This window comes from Trachemys scripta, chromosome 1, assembly GCF_013100865.1.
Source record: "Trachemys scripta elegans isolate TJP31775 chromosome 1, CAS_Tse_1.0, whole genome shotgun sequence".
NCBI classification, from domain to species: domain Eukaryota; kingdom Metazoa; phylum Chordata; order Testudines; family Emydidae; genus Trachemys; species Trachemys scripta.
The window spans coordinates 188,565,704-188,590,969 of NC_048298.1; the positions used below are offsets into that span (position 1 = coordinate 188,565,704).

At 42.6% G+C, this 25,266-nt stretch overlaps 1 protein-coding gene across 1 annotated transcript in view; it reads right to left on the minus strand.

Annotated features, from left to right (window-relative positions):
• Positions 1 to 730: 730 nt before the first annotated feature.
• The window catches only part of KCNJ6 (potassium inwardly rectifying channel subfamily J member 6), a 60,487-nt gene continuing 35,951 nt past the window's right edge, over positions 731 to 25,266 (minus strand). The window contains exon 2 of the mRNA XM_034752812.1: positions 731 to 2,082. Within this exon, the coding sequence (XP_034608703.1) occupies positions 1,757 to 2,082 (326 nt within the window). The 3' untranslated portion in view covers positions 731 to 1,756. The remainder of the gene's footprint in view (positions 2,083 to 25,266) is intronic.

Below are 25,266 nucleotides of genomic sequence, written 5' to 3' on the forward strand. Positions count from 1 at the left end.
ATACCATACACTGTGAGTCACCCCACACTGAGTGTATTTGAGAAGTTAGGTAGTACTCTATGGACCAGATGCTCAGCTGGTGTAAATCAGGCAAATCATCATAGTTCTGGTGCATCAAATCAAAATTATTTAAATCAGCCTGAGGATTTGGCCCAATATGAGTACGGGTGGGAGGGTCCACTCACCTGAAGAGAGTTGTCAGGAGTGGGCTTTTATATGAGAAACCCTGATGAAAATTACCTAGGGCCATAAAGCCTTTTGGGAATTTTCAGGACCAACAAAGTGCTAATGATGTTAACAAATGAATCTCATTGACTACAACTTCAGATGAAATTCAATTCTTTCTTCCCAGACCGAGTAGCTAAAAGTGTTCTCTACTTAGCCTATGAATAACATTCAGAATTTTTAATGGCTTATACTGTTTATATAGAAAACTACATAGTTTTAATCCAATGGTTTAGGGAAAAAAGTATAGCTTCCCACGGTAGTGCACTTACAGGCAGGGCTGGCTCCAGCATTTCTGCCCCCCCCCCCCCCCCCCAAAAACGCCGCAATCCCGATCGGCGGCAGCAATTGAAAAAAAGAAAAAAAAAAGTCGCGATCAGCGGTGGCAGTTCAGCGGCAGGTCCTTCGCTCCTAGAGCAGCCTTAAATTCGCCCCCGAATTGCCGCAGGTGCCACCCCTCTCCCTTGGCCGCCCCAAGCACCTGCTTGTTAAGCTGGTGCCTGGAGCTGGCCCTGCTTACAGGGTCCTAGCCCAACATGAACATGCTTTTTATATTAACCGTGTACTAGAGATTCTTGTGTTTTCCAAGAATCTGCCACAGTCTAATTCAGGCTGAACTGCCAAAAGTAGCCAGGAATGGTTTACCCTATAATATTACAAAAGATAGAATCATTTTTGTAAACAGTTTCACAGTATATCAGTAAGGTTTCAGTTTCTCCACCCTGCCCTCCCCCCAGATTTATGGCTTTTTAGAATCAGTAAAATGATTTGTTAGGGAAACAGTGAGGTCTTCTAAATAGCTGCCAGTCTGGTACACTGAAGAAAATGTTGTGCACTAAAAGGGCCAGATATATAGGGGAGAAACTAATATACTCCAAATATTAAAACAGAAATGCCTATTCAATTTTTTGCATCCCAATATTTCTAGAATTATGTATCTAAACCTACATTAATTACACATCTATGTACATTATTTAGAAGTTCTTTACTACAGTACTTTTGTACATGCTGGGTTTATTACTAAATTTAAAGAGAAAGTAATTACATAAGGCATATATACAGTATCCTGTTGAACTGCAGCTCTTTCTGCTCACCTCGGTCTTAAAGCTGCAATGCCCATTTTCATTGGAGGCATCACATCCTGTTTATGAAACTGTCTTGAAATATATAAAAATTAGAGCCAAGACCCATGGTATTAGCAAACATTAATCACAGTCTTTCCTTTTATTATCCCAGATACTGAGTCTTGCTCCCCCCCCCCTTTTTGGTTCCTTTTTAAACACACCTGTGGTCATAAACTTGTATTTATCCAGAGGAAATATGCAATTATTGGAAGGGCAGTGATCAGAGATTTCATCGTATATAAGGGATATTGCAGCTTTAACCCACGTCTTTGCTTATTTTATGAATCTCTTGATTTGTTTGGGCAGGTAGACATTTCAAACCTTAAATATTTCTTTTCTTGTCATCATAATAAAAAAAGGGAAGGATCAAAAAGAAAAAAGAGGTTGTGTGGTGAACCTCTGCTGGTTCAAACTTTGGATTCATTCTCTAAGTTTGCCACGTCACCATTCCTTTCAGTTTGGTCTTCATGGTTCTTTCCCCTCTCTTCAGTTTCCAGGTCAGCATGCTGGTTTAGTTTGCTGGACACAGACCAAGTCAGGGGCAGTTCTGCTCGGCTGGCCATCTCTGCCAGGTCTTTGGCACTGTAAGACGGTGTGTTGGTCTCATATGTTTCATGAAAGCTGTTGTAATCAACTTCATAAAATCCATCCTCCAGCGTGAGGACAGGTGTAAAACGATGACCCCACAGGATCTCGCTGGTTACGTAAGAACTTCGCGCTTGGCATGTCATTCCTGTAAAGACAGAGAAAAAAAATTGTAATACGGACCGAGTGCCTCAAAATGATTTTTGTTGTTGTAGTTTTACATAGCCTTTTGGTTGTACTTAGCACTGCATGATAGGAGTGATATGCCAGACAAGTCACAAGTTCACTGCCCCTCGACAATTAAAACTAAGCAAAAATTCACTGTGTGTCATTTGCCAAACTTTACCTTTATTTTTTGTGGGTATGGTCCACAAAATTCTCACATTTATTTTTTAGTTGGACGTAGTCTTGAATTTCATCAGCAAATAATTCTGAGTCTGCAGATGAATCACAATCAGTTTGCTGAGACTAGTAATCTTGTTTATTTTGTTCCTTGATGGAGGACTTGTGTAACTAACTCTGCCTAGATTAGCTGAAGAACTAATACAAAAACCTTTACTCTGGTTGAGCTGCCCACTGAGAGTCTGACCTAGGGACCAACTTTGTCTTGCCCAAAGGTTTGGGACACCCTTAAAGTTAAGTCACGCTGAACCTCAGACTGACAGTCTACTCAGAAATTTTAGCAAATGTCTCAAGCTTACATTGTGAAAATTTGTGGCATTGGATGAAAAGGACTGGGATAAAAGTCTGCCTTAACTTTTCTTCACCATAAGGCTTCCACTGGGACTTTTGCCCTTTGGAATGCTGGAAGGGGCATCAACTCTGAGGAATCCTATGGATCTTGTTAAGGAAGCTTGGGGAAAGCAGCCAAACCAAGTTCAAACTATAGTCCAGCATGTCCTCTAGATGAAGAAATGTCTGGCCACAGTGTAGAGATTTGCTCAGGAGAACCTACCTCAAATCAAACTGACCCGAGGAAGGCACTGTAATAAAGGATTAAGGGAAAGGAACATACTGGTTGTGGTAAGGGACAGGAAAAAGTGTAAGGAATGGGGGATTGAAGGTTACAAAAACATTTTCCCCAAAAAGTGGGATTATGAGGTGATGATGTAGTAGTTTCCCTTAATTTCCACATTATTTGCATAATTTTTGAATAACGGTGGCCATTCAACTAATATAATATGGCAAGAAAACATAATGAGTAGCAAGATCATGTAACTGAAGAACAAAAAGTGAAACTATTTAGGAGATAATCCTAGGCAATAAAAAAAAAAAGAATATTCAGTTTGGAGATAATAAAATGCAATCATTAGGATCTCACATTGCAACTCTGCAGGTGCTCCTGCCAGTCAAGTCACTCAGGGAGTTTCAGGAAGTACATAAGCTAGTGGCTGGGTATTTTGATTCTTTCCAGGGATATACAAATTGCCTTAGACAAAATAACATTGCCCCTACCTGGTTTGAGCCTTTTCTCCAAGCTCAAGCAGAATCATTGTTGAGGTCTGAAAACATTTAGTTGACCTCTGTACTTTATCATTACTTTTTATTTTCACTTATATTGGTTGCCAGTAAAAAGACATTTACCGACACTTGCCACACTGTGGTACTTCTGTAGCATTCCCCGTACTTAGAATTGCAAGTAGTTGCAGCATCTCTGCTGCTGCAGGGTGGTAACTGTTGGTGAAGGCTTTCTCGTGATGATTGCCGTACCTCTGTTACCCTTCCCTTTTTGTCAGGAGCAGCAACAGAGGTGCCGAAATATCACGAGAGTGTTTGCTACCCAACAACAAGAAGAGGGATCCTAGAAATCTTACAAGACATCCTGTTCTAGGGAGATTTCTACTGCAATTTCAGTCTAAAGAGGGTCTATTACTTTTTGATAATTTTGCGGTAAGCATCAAACCATTTGCTCATTTGAAATGAACCTCCAGGTATTTGAAGAGTCACCATCATTCATCTGCTCAAACTTCATGAAAACTTCTCTGTGAAATGAAGGGCAAAGTGTGGAGATATGTATTTTTCAATTTGTCTATTACCCAGTGAGTGAAACATAAACCTTCCCTGTTCACCCAAGTGAGGGAAAGAAAGAAAGATTTTTTTTTTTTTGGTCATGGGGTGGGATGTTCTTATGTTCTTATGGATGAAAATGAGGTTACTTCATCCAGGTTGCCTGAGACCTTCATAGAGAGTGAAGACCTGAAAACCAGAGACAGGATCAATGAGCAGGGAAACTGATAAACTGATATTCTTTAGGGTTTATCTGCTACTTTTCACTTCTGTCCCTGCAATTCGAGACTCAATCTCTTGAGTTTCTGGACTGTGTTTCTGGAGTATGAGCTCTCAGAGATTCTGGGTCAAATTTTGAAAGCAAACAATTAAAAGAAATTGCTTAAAAGAAAATGGCCAATTTTTATGAAAAAAAGAAAAGAAAGAAATGGAGTAGTTATACATGCAGATATCCCCTTTATATATGCAAATCTGAGTTTTTGCAGGCAAACACATGCATTTTTGTGGTCTACACAACTTTGAATAGGTGACCCTGTAGTAGGGTGACCATATTTTCCAAAGGGAAAATGGGACACCACACGGGGCTGGTTCGAGACACTCACCCAAGTCCTGCCTCCCGCCCCCAACAAGGCTGTTGCTGGTTGCTCCAGCCTGCCCCCCCTCCTCCCCCACGGCTGTTGCTGGTTGCTCCAACCCTGCCCCCCCTTCCTGTGCTGGGCTGGCATCCCCACTCTCTCCCCCCATGTTCCTCAGCACCACACTCCACATTTTTGACAACTGGCAAGAGCAATGGGACAAATGCCCATTTTTGCCAAAAAAAGGATGGTTGGGGCAGGGCTTAAAAAAGGGACTGTCCCGGCCAAAATAGGACATATGACTGCCCTACCCTGTAGCATGTAATGTATCTAAACTGATCTCTACTGGTAGCTGTATGTTTAAACTATGATATTTGACTGTTTACTGACATTTGTTTCAAATCATGAGATAGCAAGTGAGGCAGCAAGATTATGCCACTACTACTTCTGCTTCACAAACATTACCATCTTGGGCCCCGACCCTGCAATGAGCTCTGCACTGGCAGATCCCCAGTGCCTACATAGAGCCTCATTGATTTCCATTAGGCTCTGAACTGGAGGTTAAGCCTTGGTTTTTACACTGATAGCAACACAAGTTTCATCTGGAAATGATGCTCTGCACTTTCCAACCCTAAACTACTTTTAGTGTAAGTGGCTACCAGGGTCTGCCCCAATGACAGCTGTGCTTTTCAGTGGTAGGCAATTCCTGTATATGGTTTGCAGAATGTTTATGGGCCCTTTGGTGTGAAGGATGCAAGTTATTAATAGTAAAATGTATGGAGACTAACAGACTCTCTATTTGCGATAGGATACAGAAACAAGAGGGGTAAAGCATATGCACTTGGCTTCATCAGCCATGCAGATCAGATGAACCAGGCTGACTGTGATGAGTAATTCTGTTGTTCTGTTTACACATTGTGGAGTGACTGCCGAATTGGAAAGGTAACAAAGAACTAATATAAGGAATTGAAGTAAAATGAACAAATACAGTTGCATAACTGAAGAACCAGAATTTGCAGCTATCTACAGAAAACACTAATGGGCAAAGGTAGAGTTGAATGATTAAAGTGTCCTGCTCATAAAAGCATGTGGAACAAAAGTGGAGCTGATTGCAGGATGGCCATAGGAGGAGAGTTACTCTTGCTTTCCTTGGTATACAATGTATTTAACTGATCTGGTCCATGATAATTTTCCAGGTGCCATCTTCTATCTCAAACCACTGCTTAATGAGCTACATTATCATTCTCAGACTTTCTCTTGAATGCCCCCTCTTTCCCATTGTTTTCATCTTAGGGCAAGTCTACACTACAGCGCTACATTAGTGCAACTTCACCGGTGCTGCTGCGCCACTGTAACATGTCTGGTGAAGATGCGCTATGCCGATGGGAGAGAGTTCTCCCATTGGAATGATTACTCCACTTCAGTGAGAAGTGCTGGTGTGGAAAGGGTGAAACTTGTGTGTGTGTGTGTGTGTGTGTGTGTGTGTGTGTGTGTGTGTGCACATTTTCACACCTTTGAGCAACTTAAGTTAGATCAACTTAAGTGGTAGTGGAGATCTGCCTATAGTTAGTCTGATGTGTCCACTCACATTAGGTGTCTATGGATATGGGTTCAAAGCATAGCAATATTCTCATGTACAGCAAATGTCATTCTGGGATGTATTAGCAGGAGTGTTGTAAGCAAGACACAAGAAGTAATTTTTCCCCTCTACTCCTCACTGATAAGGCCTCAGCTGGAGTATTGTGTTCAGTTCTGGGTGCCACATTTCAAGAAAGATGTGGACAAATGGGAGAAAGTCCAGAGGAGAGCAACAAAAATAATGAAAGGTCTAGAAAACATGATCTATGAGGGAAGATTGAAAAAACTGAGTTTGTTTAGTCTGGAGAAGAGAAGACTGAGGGGGGACATGATATCAGTTGTCAAGTACATAAAAGGTTGTTACAAGGAGGGAGGTGAAAAATTGTTTTCCTTAACTTCTGAGGATAGGAGAAGAAGCAATGGGCTTAAATTGCAGCAAGGGCAGTTTAGGTTGAACATTAGGAAAAACTACCTGTCAGGGTAGTTAAGCACTGGAACAAATTGCCTAGGGAGGCTGTAGAATGTTTGTCATCAGAGGTTTTTACGAACAGGTTAGACAAACGCCTATCAGGGATGGTCTAGTTATTATGTAGTCCTGCCTTAAGTGCAGGAGACTGGACTAGATGACCTCTCGAGGTCCCTTCCAGTCCTATACTTCTATGATTCTATGAGTCAAGCAGTTGCAACTGGATCTGAAGAACTGAAGGGAAGAAAAACCTCCATCAAGAGTTAGAGACATTCTGTGTATTCTTAGTAGGAACTGGAACATAGGCAGTCTGGCCTAATGGGCAGAGAAGGTGTCAGGTCTAGTGGGCAGAGCAGGCATACAGGTTGGGGAATGGAAGAGGAGGTCAGAGCCAGAGTCACTGCCAAATACCGGAACCAAGGGGTTAAGTCAGACTCAGGACCAGGAATCGATGCTGAGGACTGGAGTCAGGATTAAATAAGAATGCCAGAGCGCAGGGTTGAGCCAGAATCAGAAGTCAGAGCTGGGGTCAGATACCAAGTGCCAGGGTCAAGGGTTGAGTCAGAGGTTCGGAGTCAGGATTGGTAGCTGATAGTCAGGAGCAAGGTGAAAGAGCAGGAACCGGAGAGAGACAAGGAGTCGGCGTGGAGAAGGAGCAAGGTACGAGCTAGGAGCGAGGAGCAGGAATCAGGAACGGGGCTGGATCATGATTGCAGGAGGTAGCCAAGAGTATGGTCTGATGTGGCAGCACAGGAAGTCTGCGCAATTGCTCAGACAGTCCGCCTGGGTCATTTCCAGGCTTAAGTAGCAGGTATGAGCCAATCAGCTAACTGCAGGCCTTGGGTGCTCCAATAGAACTTCATGTGGGACTTGACTTTTCAGGTTTAGCGAGATGCTGCTTCACCTATCTCCCCTGGTGGCAACGAGGGTGAATGAGAAATCCAGGTCCCCTACAGCCCCTGGCTCTAGCCCTGCCTGTACCCTCAATCTGTACAGTTCTTTCCCTTCTCTAGTTCTCTGTCCACATCTGGATTTTTTTCTGCTTCTCCTTCTCCCTTGGGTGAGATGACCATTGTCTACAAGGGGAGGGAATTTTCTTCTATGGGGAAGCAGCCAAGGGAAAATAGTTGTGATGTTTGGAGGATTTTTGCATTTTTTCCATCATAAGGATGGGGGTGGAGCTGTTGTAGAATCTGCAGCTGATGTATTCATCCTCCTCTGCTTGTAGCATTATTCTTCTTTCGCTGCACAGTGCTGTAGTCTTGGCCATCCAGTGATATGTCTGGAATAATATGGAGGCCCACATCCTCCGTCAAATGTGGCCAGTTGAGGGCAAATTTTCAAAGGGTAAAGGCCCATTCGTACTCAGCCAAAAATGCAAGACAACATTTATGAATGCAATTTTGCACACAGACCTATTCTTGAAGTATCCCAGAATAGCAGCGAGGAAACAGATGCCTTGTCAGCTACACACACACTCACTTTTATCATCCATTAGTTGCAATTTAGGAAACATGTAAATATTGCTGTCTTGGACAGGTCACTTCACCTCTCTGTGCCTAAAATGGAGAGAATCCTGATCCACCCCAGAAGGGTACTGAGACTTTTAATTAAATGTTTGTAATGCTCTGTAGTTGTCCCATTTATTTTGGAGGTGCAGCACCATGAACAAAGGCTCCTTTGCTCTGAAGGGCTGTGGCTGGCTCAGTGGAGCATCTGTGGCGTAGGGAAAGCACTCCTCTCTGACTCCCTCTCCTCTGATATCCTCCTACACTTGCCATGTTAAGAACCCAGGAAATTACATACCTCTCAAAAGAATTTTTGTTAATAAAGTTGGTTAAAATCCCTCACTACACAAACTCTTAGAATCAGGGAATGGCAGACCTTTGAACTGTACCTTAATGCCCCCACAGCCTGTGATAAACTCCACATCTTCACAGGGAACGTGCTGCTGCTTCAGACCAATAGAGAAACACACTATTCACCGCACATTAATCGCCCTCACAGTATGCCACAAAACTTTAATTGCGGTCTCATACTTGTGTCAGAAACACACAACACATGACACACTTGGTCAACACAGAATATCTGCTGATGTTGCTGAGACTGTGTTGTGTTATCCTGTTAGGGAGATTAATGTCATCACTCCTTGGGTTAATTTGCTTTCCTTTTTTTATTGTGCTCACTTGCTCCTTCAGCGTCCCATTTGCGTTCTTCACTGAAATTTGCCCAATCAAAAACCCCTGTATGCTCTGTGACAGACCCAGACTGGGTGGGTGCAGGAGTCTGGTAGAAGGAAAACGTACTGGACACTGGATGAATAGTTTTCTGTTCCCTGAGTGACCAGGGCAGGGGCTGCCCCAGAGCAGTCAGGAAGGTGCTAGAAGCAGTGAAGTCAGGCAGACTCCATAAGACACCTGGAACCAATTAAGAACTGATTAGAAGCAATCAAGGGAAACAGGCTAATCAGATCACCTGAAGCCCATTTAGAACCGGCTGGGACTAGTTTAAAAAGAAGCTCCTTCAGAGACGCTGGCTGGTAGGAGCTGGGAGAAAGAAGATGTGTTGTAGGAAGACTGGGAGAAAGAAGGTGCTCAGTGAAAGAGCTGGGAAGACAAGCATGGTCAGGTACCAAGGGGGGGTGGGGCTAGGAGGCTCCGTTTGGGGAAGTAGCCCAGGGAAGGGCTATAGCTCCGGTAGTATAGGAAAACTACCTGTTGCCGGTGCCATTAGGGTCCCTAGACTGGAACCCGGAGAAGATGGCTGGCCTGGGTTTCCCCCAACCCTCCCCACATCTCTACAAAAACACTCCTTGAGTAGGAAGACAGGGACTAAAGAGGGCTCTTACACCAAACCCATTGACTGGCTGATGATGAAGGAGGATCAGTAAGCTGTGACCCTTGCCTTTAGAAGGGGAGAGAGGGTCACAGCAAACCTCTGAGGCAAGCCCTAACTGCCTAGAAGTGCAGGACCCCCCTAGGCAAAGCCAGAGCTCTCCCACAGCTCATACAAAGTAAATAATATTCCCTCTAAAATACACTGAAGAAATACTATTGCATTTTAAGTACTCTCCATTTCCCCCTGCTCTTTCTTTATGGTTGTTTTTAATGCAAGTGCGATCTTTTGCCCCGGACACCAAGATCTGAACTAGCTAAAATGAATGTGACATTCACAGAAGCATGACATTCATCAGCAAACTAACAATCACAATACAGAAGAGCCGGTGTAAGCTGTTAGGAATATATTTTGAAAAGTTGTCTGAGACAGGCTGCTGTGATTGTATAATCTACATCTTTGTGGGTCATATGCTACTTTTGATTCGCAAACACAAAAGGGATTTGTGCATGTGGATTGAGGGCTTAGAAAGTGCTCCCAGTTGTCGTTCAGGTTAATGGTGAGTCCTCTGTGCACTAAAATACAAAGGCAGATTGCTGAACTATAATAGTTTGAGAATGTACTACCTCCCAAACCAAGCCAAGTGACAATGTTTTTATAAAGCTTTTCAATAAACATCAGTCTTATTAACAAATGAGAGATTATTTTGTGCCCGGTAGAAGTAACTTGTACATACTTAAACACGATAGACATATGGTTAGCACTTTACAATTTTTATTATTTGTAAAATTCATCAAAGTAACAGGGCTTATAAATCATGTTCTTCATTCAGCAAAGTAACTATATATTATGAATCAAGTTTTACTCTATCATACTGCAGTGCTACTATATAGCGTGTGTTTAATATTGTTACCCCTTTATCAAGCAAGAGCAGATTTTGGGGTTCTCCGGGTTGGCTTCTTGGAAGCAGAAATTGGTGACACGGAATCAGGGTACTTTCTTAATATAATTTCATTATTTATGAAATGTGCATGGGTCCTGTGTCCTTGAAGGGAGACAAATCCCTTTTTACAGACCCCTCTATAGAGTTAGAGCTGTCTTGGGCCTCTGTATTCCCTAGGGTCTCACAACTCTAAATTACTTCAAGTTTTCTCTTTCACCCTAAGTTTACACCTGGGAAGCTTCTCTACCTCAAAGCCTCTCATCTGGGACCACATGGTTAAAAATGAGTCTGGGTATTAACCCATCTTTTGAAAGTAGCTACCTTGCAGTATTAAAAAAAAACAAACAAACAAACAAAAAAAAACCCTGAGACCTTTAACTGCCAGACAAAGGAACGTGCTCTAACCCACATTGTTTGGATAATGTGTGGGTGGGTATTTATATCTTAATGACCCCTAATGGACAAGCCACTAGCACCTTTTGGAATATCAATATATCTGTATGTATGTGGGTATGTCTATAATGTAAACTGTAAAGTAAAAATCATGCTATGAATAAAATCTGTGGGTCTGGTTATTCAGAGGCTGAGCATCAGTAGCTCCTATTGACTTCAAATGGAATTGTGACTGTTCAGCAATCAGGCCCTGTATCTCTATCTGTATCCCTTCATATACAATTATTCTATGGTCATGGCTCCCCAGTTAAGTTCACAAGCCGGGATGCATTATGATCTATTTAGTAGAACTGGTCAGAAAAATTCCAATGAAACATATATATATATATATATATGTTTTAACTAGAATATATATGTATATGTTTATATTTTTGGTCAGAATCTGCTAATTTGTTGAAATCAAAACCTTCTGTGGAGATGTGCTGACAAAGTGCCCCGACCCTAGCTGGTTTCCTGGCAGCTTGCATGCCCACATCCAGGGTCCATTGCTGCAGGGCTGGGAACACCAGAGCTTCCAGGGTCTGCAGCTCTCGTGGAGTATGCCAGGAACGCTACCTTGGAGTTTGAGCTTCCAGTGTCCATGGCTCTGTCGCAGCCCCACCATGCTGACTGCCCCAGAGCCAGGACTTTACCTCCTTTTTAGGGCAAATTTCAAAGTTGCTGGTATTCGCTACAAATAGGAATGAAACCAAATGAAGAAATATCAAAGTCCTCTTCCTAGCTCAAATATTAAATGTTAATGTCTCTTCCCTTTCCCTATCTAGTTAAAACACCTTCAGATCTAGAATGTAGGCTATTTTTGAAGCAAATAAGTTGAAATAAAGCAAAGTTATTAACAATTGTTTTTATTGTGTGTGTGTGTGTGTGTGTGTGTGAGAGAGAGAGAGAGAGAGAGAGAGAGGGACAGACTTCTGAGTGCTCTCTAGTGACTAGTTACAGCTTTAAGAGACAAAAACAAAAAGTTACTTCTACTGCTGGCAGCAATTGATGGTTCTACTTTAGTTCAGGTGGGAGAGGCATTTTGAGACATAAGGAGCAGGGTTCTAGTCCTAGGAATTGTATGGCTTATTCAGCAGTGGTGTAATTTGTTGGTAGTAATGGAGTTGTTGAATGATGGCATTAAATATTATTGTGGTTTGAAATTTTGACGACTGTCCAATTTTAATGGGGTCCCTCTACGATGGGTGAGAACAGGGGTCCTGGAGGAATCTTTTTTGCTCAATATTAGATTTTTTTTTTAATAAATGAAGAAATCAAGAGACCAAAATAATTAACTTAAAGTTAATTGAAATTAAAATGATAGCTAAAATGTAAAAGGAATGTTTGGAATCCATAAAATTCCTGGGTTTAAAATGGCTGGACATGTCCAACGGAGAATTCCCCTTATGCAGAGGAACTTTCTGCCAGCACAAATCTGGTGGAGGCAGCTCTGTAGCCTCCTGCACCAGTTGTCCCTCTCTACCACTCTCTATCTCCTGGTATAGCAAGAGGAGAGGGGATGTACCAGAGTGTGGTACAATGGAGGAGAGCTCTACTTCGCCCAGTTCTCCAATGGTCAAATTAGAACTACTTCCCTGCAGCTCTCACTTATATTGGGGCCAAGTGACTTCAGACCAAGGACTTGCAACCACTCCCCTACATCTCCCCCAATTTAGTGAGTCTGAGCTCTGATCAGAAATGGGAGAATCTGCCTCATGGCCTTTAGAAGCTGTAGTACTTACGATATAAGCTTATCCCTGTTAGATGAGTTAATTGGGGCAGATCTTAAGCTAGCGTAAATTCTTGTAGCTCTGTTGGCTTCAGTGGAGCTAGGTCAATGTCATTACTGTGCCAAGGATGTTCCAGGCTTGGTTCAAAGACTCTGATCCAGCTCCCCCGCCCCCCCCCCCCGCTACAAAAAAAAAAAAAAAAACCAAAACCAGAAATGCCAGCATTATCACCACAAAATACTTTTACAAAGGGACTTTCCTAGCCTTCTTTGGAGCAATCTCATTAATTATCTCATCCCACGCTATCTGCCTTGCTTCCAAGTTCTTTATAGAACAGGGGTAGTCAATAGGCAGACCATGGGCCAAATCTGGACAGCCAGATGCTTTTGAATGGACCCCAAAATATTTTTATTTAGTTGTTATTATTTTATTATTTATTTTCTCTGGCGTTTGTACCTTGACTATACTTTGACCAAGAAATCTGGACCTTGACAAAAAAATTAATTGACTCCCTTGGCTGTAGAAATAACTGCCAGATCTCTTAACCTTTTCTGCCCTATGGACATTCTTAGATAGGTCTTGATTAATTTTAGCTTGCTGAAACTCCTTTCATTAGCAGTCATGGTTACAGGCAGACAACAAAAAATATGCAGTGCTGTTTCTGTGTAAGGGAAGTTTGCATCTAAAGACCTTTTGTGAATGTAGGTAAAGAGATCAGTGGACACCTTCATCCTTGAAGATTTGCTTCCAAAAATTGCTGAAGGGCTCAATCTCATTATCAAAATTCTCAGAGTTTAAATCCTCAGGATAGCTGGTTGCTAAATTTTGTCTCTCTCTCGTTAGGTCTTCGCTGCTGAGCTTCAGTTTCTTGCTTGCCAGAAAAACAAAGCTTCCTTCAACTCCATTGTACTTATGCATCCTGTCATCCAATATTGTGACTAAGATGGCGTTGGCAACCTTTAATTCAAAAACTTTGTCAGGATCTGATGAACTTTTGTCCTTTGCAAGTTCACCTGGCATTAATTTTATCCTTTGAGATCATTTGCCTTTGAACTGCGTGGATATTCCTAATGTTTCAGACTGTGATGCAGCAGCTTCCTTACGTGCAACGAATCCAGAAGACCATAATTCCGATAAAGCATCTCAAAGACCACCAAGTGAACTGCGAGCCATTTGAATGCCAAAATCCAGGCTCTGCAATTTTTTGGCTCACAACATTAAGGTTTGATAGGATACCACTCTCAGCCAAAACTAGAAATGAAAACTCTGAAATGTTCACTTGCAAGCTACCAGCTTCCAACTTAAGTTTTGGCGTAAGATTGTTTGAAATCTCAATCTTGTCTTAAAGCGTCAAGAACACACTTAATCTGATTTTTGTAGTGGATGGATTGCCTCAACCTCTGCTGACCATGTTGTCGTGCTGTGGCATTTTAATGTAAGGCTAATATGCTTTTTCAGCACATTCCAACAATCAACAGAAGTGGAAGAGAGGCTAGACAACATTTGAACAATTCCAAAAAATAGAACAACTTGGGGAACAGCTGTGGTGGCTGCTTCTCCAACAAGTTTCAGTGAGTTGGCAGCACCTGGGACAAAAGATGCATACTGATTTACCTGCTGAATTCAATTTTGAACACCTTTGTATGCTGCAGCCATATTAGCTCCATTGTCATAGCTTTGTCCCCTTCAATCAGCCATATTTAAACCGTCTTTTTTCCAGCTTCTCTAAAATAACCTCCTATTTTGGTGTGGATATCAATGAAACCTATGAAGCTCTGAACAACTTTTGCTCTGTTTTTCGACATAGCTTAACACCTGACACATTTGTCACATTTGCTTGCACTCCACACCTGTCCCAAACATAATAGAGAAGTATTTAGTTTTCCTAACTTTATCAAAAATAGTCTGCCATACTTTTCTTGCGATCCTACTGAACATTTTGAATTTGATTTGACAAGTGTCACCGTTGTGACACCAACCTTAATAGCTTCCACGTGATCTCCCAATACACTATCAAACCTTGCAAGCTCTTCAAGTAAATCCAAAAAATTACCATTATGAAGCCTGTCTAATTTCTCATCTGAGTCTTTCAAAGCTATACATCTCTCACCTAAGCCCAACAAAACATCCAAGAGATGATGCAAAATATTGTGTTTCTTGTATTGTATGCTTCTGTCAATTGTGCAACTCTCTTCCTACTGTTCTGCAAGTTCCATCCAGTGAGCAATTGTCTTCGTGTGTTCTGCCGAACATTCATGTTTGGCATATTTGATCACTATAGTTGAAAAAGCCAGTGAACCCAGTTTTATGGTTTGGAAAGGAAGATGAGGAATTTAGCTAGAAAAGCAAACAAATGAAACAGAAGGAGGAAAGAATCGAATTGTACATCTACCAAGATCGCTAGTGTAATTCTCCATTAGGAATTTTGACAAAGAACCATGATTTTAATAGTTGCCTTCTTTTGTATTTGCTAGGTGAAAAATCTTGTTTTAAATTAACAATGGGACTGTTTTCTACCAAAAAACAGCAAATACAATCCATCACTTGTGGCCAAGTAGCTGGATCTGCCTTGTCAGTGTCAAAATTCTGCCCCCATTTTCAGTAATCAAACTGCGTTCAGTATCCATGTTCAGAACAGTTGCAGTAGCAACCAATGGCCAACTTTCTGCCCTGGAATCAGAGACTCTAGGACCCAACAAGCCTGACAAACCCAAATCAAAATCTTCATTAGCAAAGGAAGGCCCAGTAGCGCAAGTTGCAGAAACAACTGTGGATTGTTCACCAGGAACATGGCTGAACTTTGCAAGTTTCAAGAAACTCTGTAGCCTACTCATACTTTTCTGGTCTTCTTTTTCATGGGCCTCCTGTAGATTGTACTGTTGAGCCCCACTCCTGTGTTTTATAGGTATTCTGGGGGAAATCAAGGTTGACCATAAGAATTCACCCACCAAGCTTGTCACAAATGAATTGCTAGGCTTGGAGTGACTGCAGGGTGGGTGAAAGATCTAATTCATAGCTCTGTGAAACTCTGATAGAAATCAGTTGAAAGGTCATAACGTTTCTGTGAAACTCAGAGCTATACCAGGTGAAGCTAACGAGCCAGAGCTCAGGAATGAGAATAAGGTCAATTGTGGTCAAGTGAAGGGAGCAGTTAGAGAAGGCTAGGGCTCCACGACAAAATAAAAGCATGACAAGTAAGTAAAAAAAACAGAAAAAAATGGGGCCCTTTATGGGCCCAGTTCCACCGGAACCTTTTGAATGCCCTTTAGCAAGGCCCTAGACAATGTACATCAGTTGAGAATCTGCCCCAATGCCTCTTGCTGGCAGGGAAGGAAGAGGGGGAGAGAGACCATTGTTGTAGTTATTATATAGTGGGACGCACTCCAATACTACGGCGATGTGCACCAGTGTAAGAACCTAAAAAGACACATGGATAGAACGTTGTTTTCAGTGTGCAACACAATACATATATTTATTGCTGAAGGTTTCCCTTCATGTTTGTTTCATTCTTTTACATGGTGAGCATTTTAAATTAATTGTGATGCTCCTTTGTATACGTTTTAATTTTAGGGAGCAACCTTAGTTTAAAGTTAATAAGATAGTTTGGTCTCTTTATTTTATATGCACACAGAGACCATGGAACCACGGCCAAACATTAAATAAGAAGTAGATGGCTGGGCCAATTACCTATAAAGTAAAATTAATTGCTGTGTTATTTCTTTGCAGTTTTAAAATGGTCTTTATAGTTCAGTTATAGCTCTATTGTTGTGTAAGCGGAGTAATAAAAGTTGCCAGTAATAAAAGTTCTGTCAGAGAACACACCATTTTGGATACATTCCCTATTGCCTTCCCTTTCCTGACTCATAAGTCAAAACATTGTGGAGAGAGTTGATGCTTTGAATCTTGGCCTTGGTTACTGTGGATAGCCCAATCAATATTTGTGCAAGGGGACCAGCCTTGCGTGAGCCAGCCAAGATGATTTGCAAAGGTGGTTATTTTTTTGGTTCAGATAGGCACACACAGCTTGCTTTGAAGTCACTGGGAACACTATGTATGTATCTAAAACCAATATTATTTAGTTATTGCACATATATGACCCCCAATGCCATACAATCAGAGGGCCTCACGATCTTTAATGTATTTGTCCTCTGACAGAGAGGGTAAGCAACAGAGAGATTAAGTGACTTGCCCATGATCACATGGGAAGTCTGTGGCAGAGCCAGGAATTGAACCCACCTCTCCCAAGTTCCAGGGTTAGCACCTGGTCCACCTGCCTCTCAATATATATAAATGTGTTTCTAAACGGTCTGAAAGATTAAAGGAAACAGTGTGACTGACTTTGCTCCCTCTGTCAGAATATTAAACAAGCACAGTGTTTCAGTAGATTGTTAGCACTTTGTCTCACAGCCAGCATTCAAGGTTTGATTAAGCTTAGCATGTACACAGTGCAGTCTACAGAAAATGACAACATGGGATATAATAGTTCCCTAGGGCCATTATTCACAATGTGGGCCAAGTTACAAACCAGCCCCTTGACTGATTAGGTTCAATAACAAAGCTGACATTGGGTCCAGATTCGTCAGTTGAAAAGTGGCACATGCGCAGTTAGTTTGGGATTACATTTTGTTTGCGCCGTCTATTGGTATTGAGGCTTTTGTCTCAGCACTGGTTTACAAGGCTGCAGATTTCAGTGTGGTGACCTACTGTGACTTGACATATTTCCTCACAGGAGGCCTAATGGAAGATTTCACACCTACGCACACAATAATGTGTTGTCATACTGCCCCACTGTATGTGAGTGCACTTTATGTGATGGGAGATGGCAAACGCAAAACCATAAGAGGTAGAAAAGGCTAGAAAAAAATTGTTACTGTGGAATCCTGGAACACAATAAACGTTGTGGCCAAGGTGCCACGAACTTCAGCACCAGTTCGATCTTTGTTTTCATGCGTTTTCATGGCCTTTTTACTGGGGACTGGTCTCTGTCTTTTTCATTTCAAATTTAGTGTCTGTGATAAAGCATATTCCACTAGGTGGCTGTTTCAAAATGAAATCAGGATGCCCTGATTTTATGAGTTCTGATTTCATGATATGAGTGCCATATACAGGGGCTGCCAGTTTCTTACTGCATCTTTTTGGTTGGCGGTGGTCACAAAGTCAAAAAGAGTGAGAGGCTGACTTTGATTGAGATACCCTGCGTCTGAATGAAACCACCTTCTTCGGTGTACAAAATTGCCAGGTCATTTCATGAGAATAGCTCCATTTAAACTGTCCCCTAGAAAGGTGGCTTTCCAATTTAAGTTGGCACCACATGTAGTGTGAGATTTTCACTTAATAATGTGGGGCCAGATTCTCTGTCAGTGTAATGGGTTTAGCTCCAGGGAATTCAGAAGTTTCACTCATTTATAGCAATACAGAATTTGGCTCAGAGTCCCTGATCACGTGCTGAGACTTTCCCACACACATGCATGCCCTGCCTGCTACACTCATATTAGTGCTAGTGTTTAGGAGCTTTTTGTTGTTGTTGCATCTCCTTATTACTCCAAAGTGCAGTTTCTAATACATCCTGCTTTCAGTCTGACCTGAAACACTAAGCACAAAATTCTTTGCATGTAGGGGATGCATCCTCCCTGTATCATGGCTATTTTGCATGGTGGAACCAAACTGTTTAGTTGCACTAAGGGCCCACCAGACCTGACGTGTGTGTGTGTTTGTATTGGGAGGGGAAAAGGGGCAGGACTACTTACCCCTGTAAGAATGGCTGGTTTTATAACATTGATTCTACCTCCAGACTCTGTCGTGTGAAAATGAAAAGCAATGAACTTTTTTACACTGAATATTTGGGACCACTACCCAGCTAACAATATTTAATCTTCATTGAACCCACAGATCCCAGCAAACTGAACAACCTGATGTATGAATTTTAATCATTTTGTGTGTTGTGCCTTTTCAAGACTAAATGGAATAAAATGAATGACGGTTGCCTTTTTTCTGCCAGCTAATCTGTGAAATCTAATCAGATCAAATAACTGAGTCCTGACCAGAGAGAAATGTGTGTTCCAGGGCTGGTACTCGGAGTCCTTGGAAGCAGTCAGCCCAATTCTGCGGAGTGGGAACATGAAGTACAGCACTAGGATGGTGTATCCTCCTCTGTGTTTGACTAGTCTGGTATATTTACAGTTTCATTGGTGTTTTGGATATTAAACCAACACCAAGCAGGAGATGGAGTTTATTGCTGTTTTTCTACTTCAGAACGGCTCTGAGAAGACAGGAGCACTCTAACGCTTGATTTAAAAAGCTGCAATAATGTGGCTATCTTCAGTGACTCCACTTTTAAAATATGAGGCTCAGATGAAATAAGACTCCTCTTGACCTTTTTAAATCCCTTAGAAAATGCATCCTGTTGATCAGTGGAATTCTTCCTTTAATTCTGGCCTGCAGATGGGTTTTTCTCCAATGATGCTGCAGTGTCACTGGTAGATCTGCTTGCAGTTTCCTGAGTAGCAGTAGGGAACAGGCAGCAAAAGGGTAGTGTTCCAGCTGAGCCTCCCGCTGCCGCTTCACCTGAATTAAATCTCTGTAAGATATTTTGCTGCTGTTGCTGCTGCAAGCAGGTCCACAGGGAAAGGCTACTGATAGAGGATGGGCCAGAGGGTTCAGTTATGGTGTTGGGCTGAGTGTGGGAGAGGAAAACTGCAAGTGTATCAAGATTTACAGTGCATCTTACATTTTTAGATCTGTCAAGTTTTCTTTTTGGCTAGGTTGTTTCCAAATTAAAGGGACTGGTCAACTAGAAAATCACATTTTGTGCTTGAGTTTCTTCTTTTCTTTCCATGTGACACCTAAGATCCCTATAACTGCAAATGTTAGCAAAGCAGAAATCCTTCCCCATGCTTTCCAGCTTGCTTATTTGAGCCTTGGATAATACTTTGAGCAGAGTCAGCTTTATTGTCCCTCTAGTAGTTGGTTTCTCCATTGCTGAAAAAGACCTTTATAAATATCAACGGGGGAAGGGAGGAGGGGAATGGGAGAACAGTCCTCTCAAGTGTACCCTGCTGCACAGTACATCCTGCATTACAGCTGAGTCTGTCTCCCTGTCCTGCTGCATCACATTTTCAGGTGGTGTCCCTCAGGACAGGGAGCAGCAACCACTGGCTGGTAGGGATGGGGGAACCTTGTTCTCCAGCAGCAGCCCCCTGGGCCTTTCTGCTCCTTGGAGAAAGAGAGGAAAAGAGTCTCCCAGGGAGGAGACTCTAGAGGCAACAGGGGTGTTTACTTGGATAGGGGAGGGGTGATGATGGGCCCGCTTGGGCTGCTACATTATCTAAACAGGGGAAAGTGGGGAGGAAGAACTAGAGCAGGCCCCAAGCTGCTGGGCTCTGCATAGGGTGGCAGGCAGTGCTCCCATCCTCTTGTGGCCCAGCCTGCTCACTCTGACTTGCCTCCATCCTAGGGAAAACCAGGTCCAGTCCTGGGCAGCTGGGGTCCCTCTCTGTGTTCCTTAAGTGGGGGGCAGGGGAGTGGAGCAGGGCCCAGAGCATCAGTGGCTGCAGTGGAGCCTTGCAGAGAGGTAGGGATGGGCCTATGTTAACTATTGAGGCTGGGCAGCGGCTAAATGATTTGTGCGGTCAGTGTTGCCTGCTCTTCTGATTTTCCCAGGAGTGATGGGACCTGGGCTGGACCCAGCCTGCCATGAGGCGCAAAGCTCTGTCTCACTACCAATTTAAAATCTGCCCTGAGGGAAAACATCCTTTGCTTGGCCGGCTGCTTGTCCCACTGCCCTGCCCATTCTGGGGCTGAGCAACCAATCAGGTGCTGCAGGCAGACCTCTCCTCCTCCTCCTCTGCTCTCAGCAGCCCAAAGCTGTTCTCACAGGAAGGGAGGAGGGAGCTAAAGAGCCCAGCATCTCAGAGCGACTCCCCTCCGGCCTGCCCCTACGCCTCCTGTCCTTTCCCAGGACAGTTCCTCTGCTCCTCCCCCTGACAGCACCTGCCTGGGAAAGGACAGAGGGAGGTAAAGAGCCGCTAGAGCTGCTCCCTCAGTAGTAAGGGGCAGAGGGGACCCTGCTGCAGGCCCCCCAGGCCTGGGAGGAGGGGGTAAAGAACTCCAGGAGGAGCAGAGCTGAAGCTGGGGTGGGGCATTGAACTGAATGGGGGCTGGGTGGGGACGGGCAGATGGGGGTGAGAGCTTGTGCAACAGAGGCCAAAATCCCCTTACCCAGGACCTTTGGGAGTGTGGGCGACACTATCTGTCACACCCACACAGGGGGTGAGCAGGGGGAGTTAAAAAAATAAAGACCAAACCCCACCAGTCTAGTCTTCCAAAAAAACCCAACTTCATGATTTTGGGGGGGTCTGATGCTCTCGCCAACCCCCTCCAAGCTGAAGCTGATTGGGCAGCGTCCTCTTCTGCCCATCTGTCAGCGATTACAAAGTGGATTTATTTTATTGACATACTGTGGAAACAGCCTTAAAATGAATGTCACACACATTGATGGGAGGTGTCACCCATTGAGAGGTTTGATGACTGAGAGATATGAGCAGGAAAATCGTGTGTGTCTGTCCAAAGATTTCACTTTCATGATATTACAGCAGAACCCCACTTTGGATAAGAAGGAGATTTTCATGTAAGCAATGTACATTCAGGGGCCATAGTTCAAATGGTGGTAACAGGAATTCTACTGTGTGTCTGACAGGTGGAATTTGCAGAAGGGCTCATCATTGATCTGTTACAGGTGACATAATGCACAGCATATACAGACCTCAGGGAGGGAGTGTGTATATATTGGGGAGGATATATCTAACATACAGTTATAATGGGGGAGAGTAAATAAAAGGTAACATGTTTGGGGAGTTACTATAATCGTGCATTTCAGGGGTTCAGGGGAAAGAAAAAATCTTCAGTTAGAATAGTGCTTGCTGGGTAAAGGGTATAGGCCATACTGGCTTCTTTATTTTTCTAGTTTAAATGCTCCATACTTGTCAGAACAGTGAGTTAAACATTTAATTAAATATAACTATGTGAAGCTATATCACATCTCCTTAGTTGGTCTAATCCAGGGGTAGGCAACCTATGGCACGTGTGCCGAAGGCGGCACACGAGCTGATTTTCAGTGGCACTCTCACTGCCTGGGTCCTGGCCACCCATCCGGGGGGGGGGTTCTGCATTTTAATTTAATTTTAAATGAAGCTTCTTAAACATTTTATAAATCTTATTTACTTTACATACAACAATCATTTAGTTATATATTATAGACTTATAGAAAGACCTTCTAAAAAACGTTAACATGTATTACTGGCATGCGAAACCTTAAATTAGAGTGAATAAATGAAGACTCGGCACATCACTTCTGAAGGGTTGCTGACCCCTGGTCTAATCAAATGCAAAGTTTGAATTTACACTTTAGGCGCTTCTGATCCAACATAATCTAAAATTTTATTTAACCCTCCCCTCAAAATAACCCCTTAAATCTGGAGCACACTAAGCCTCACTGATGTAGAGTTTTTTTAATAAAATGTCACATTTTACTACATCAAGGATGTGGCTGAAACAGGGATTAAAAATGAGCCTGTGTGAACCCATCTCGGCATGTCTTAAAATCCAAGCAGCTGCTACAGATCAATAGCTTTTGACATCACAATCCATGAATCACATCCAAAGTCCTCTAGTTACTATTTCTGTGTTCATGGTTAATGGCATTATTGTAGCTTTGCTTGGCTTTAGTGAAATCTGTGTGGCAAAGCGCTCAGCCAGGCAGGTGTTAACAAGACATGATGTCTGGAAATTAGTGTAAAGTGAAGATGTGCTGTTTTTCCCAAGATCATCTAAGTAGTTGGCAAGGAGAAAAATCTGTCATTTAGTATGGTCAGTCAAGCAATTTGATGTTAACAGTGCATCTTTTCAAGTGGGTAGGGAAAAAAATCTAGATAGGTGAGTTTTGCTTTTGGAAATAAAATTAATGGAGATATTCTATTGCCTAGAACTGGAAGAGAGCTTGAAAGGTTATCGAGTCCAGCCCGCTGCTCTCACTAGCAGGATCAAGTACTGATTTTTGCCCCAGATCCCTCAGTGGCCCCCTCAAGGATTGAACTCACAACCCTGGGTTTAGCAGGCCAATACTCAAACCACTGAGCTATCCCTCCCCTGTAAGGGATAGGAAGTAGTCTCTTTCTCCTCCCCCCCCCCCACACATATTGCCAGAGGTTAAATGTGTTATTTACATGGTGCTTTACATTCTGAAGAGTCCCAAAGGACATTACAGACTGTTGACTTTCATGAGAGTTTAGGGGCTCAGCACCTCCAAGGATCATGCCCTAAATTCATACAGCAGCACAGAAATGCTGCCACCTCTTAGAATGGAGGGTGGCACCCAACTGGCACATAGCACCCTGCAAAACAGAAGTAGAGGGAAAATTCTGGCAAAAGACATTGGAGCAAATACCTGATTTTACAAAAACTCTTCAATGTCTGTGCAGAGCACACAGGGCCACAAGTTTAAGTTCTTATGTGAAAGACCTATTGCATAGAACTAAATTATCTACTCTGGAAGGAGGAATGTCTGAATTAATCTTGTTAGGATTTGAAACTGTGGTTCCAGGTAGTTGACTTTAGCCCTTAAACATTTCAAACCTGAGGAGGTTTAGATGACTAAATACTTGTTTGTACCGTTCTCGAACGTGACTGAACAAAACTAATTTTTGATTTAAAGGATGTTGTCAAACTTGTTTATCTTAAAAATCGATCTGCCATAAAAAGTGCCCTCTCTTATTTTTGACTTTAAATTCCAGCTATGTATTTAAAAAAAACCCACTATTAGTGCATTTGGTATCATTTGAGAGTTGAAGCAAACAAGCAATTAAGTAAATACCAGACTTAATACAACTCAGAATACTGACAAACTCTTGCATACATGCCCCTATCTCCCCATCTAGAAAAGCATGTATGGAATTTTCTAACACATGCTTCATATATTGAAATAACAAGGGTTTGGTACAACTTGCATAGCATTTTTCCTACCAACTGCATCCCAAAATACTTCACAGTTTTACTAATAAAGAATTTCAGAGTGCGGGAGAAATGAAAGAGGCATTGGTATGTGGAAAAATGATGAGTTTTCAGCTGAGTCTTAATAGGAGGTGGACAGGCATGGGGAAGCGGTTTTAGGGGGCAAGAAGAGAAGACAATTGCACCTGAAATGGTGAGGTTGTGTGGCATGCCACACAGAAGTGGCATTTAAACAGCCTGTTGCATCAGAGTGTCATGATGCATGATGGAAATTCTGTGCCCTTAGGTTCCCTTTGGCATATGGGGCCTGGATCTACGGATATGCTATTAATTCTCCATTTGTTATGGAACCCTTAGCTTTAATTCTATGGGTCAGTTCACTCCCCCATACCAGTCATGAGATGACTTAACAATGTATATACAAAAAGAACAAGGAGTACTTGTGGCATCTTAGAGACTAACACATTTATTTGGGCATAAGCTAAGTGGGTTTTAAGCTTATGCCCAAATAAATTTGTTAGGCCTTGGCTACACTGGCGCTGTACAACGCTGCAACTTGCTGCACTCAGGGGTGTGAAAAGACACCCCCCTGAGCGCAGTGAGTACAGCACTGTAAAGCGCCAGTGTAATCAGAGCCTGCAGCGCTGCACACTCGCTCGCAGCACTGCAAGCTATTCCCCTCAGAGAGGTGGAGTACTTGCAGCGCTGGGAGAGCTCTCTTGCAGCGCTGGCGGTGCAACTACACTCGTGCTTCACAGCGCTGCTGCGGCAGTGCTGGGAAGTCCCAAGTGTAGCCAAGGCCTAAGTCTCTAAGGTGCCACAAGTACTCCTCGTCTTTTTGCTGATACAGACTTACACGGCTACCACTCTGAAATGTATATACAATTAACCCAACAAGAAAATTACACCTTGAATCTGTTGCTCATGCACTAGTGTGAAGGATACTTTAGAAATGGCTACACAGAAAGCTGGTCACAAGGATGATGGAATTTTTGTGGTGGATCACATTTGAATGTAGTATTTAATTAAGAAGGGAAAAAAAAAAACCTTTTTGGTTGAGTTTCTTTCTTTGAGCTTTTATGACAGCTGCCAGACCATTGCTAATTTGCAGTAGTTTGTTGATATGTACTTTGGGTGAGGTTACCTATTCTTCACAATGCTGATATCCTGTCACTTGGTGTATAAACTAGAACGAGTCCCAAATCTCAGAGGTAAAATGGGGGAAAAAATAAAAACAGTCTCTATTGACTAATGAGATCTGCCTTCAATGTTACATGTAAGTTATTTAAGCAGGGTTTTAAGTGATATGGGACTAAACTGTTGATATAAAATAAACATGCAAAGCCAAATACGGCTGTCAGTTAATAGCAGTGCAAATCTGGACTAACTCTTTTCACTTTTGTTGAATTGCTCAGGATATACACAGTAACTCCACTGAGGTATAAAACTGGTGAGATCAGAATCAGGCCCACAGCCTGGACTAGCTGGAGCTTGTGAGGTTTGTAATATAAAAGTGCTACATCAAGACAATTATAACAGCCCAGTCTAGATGTCACTGGAGCAGTATTTCTCAGCTGGTGAGTCATAAACCCTCAGGGGTGTGCGTGTGTCATGAAGCTTTGAAAATTTTATTACAATCTAAAACATAAAGGCCCCAAGAAAACCCCTACTCCAAGCACAGCTTTCTGTAATGAGAGAAGGAATAATAAGAGTAAAAGGCTCCATGCAGGCCACTAGAGACCTTGCTTTGCCAGTCTAATTA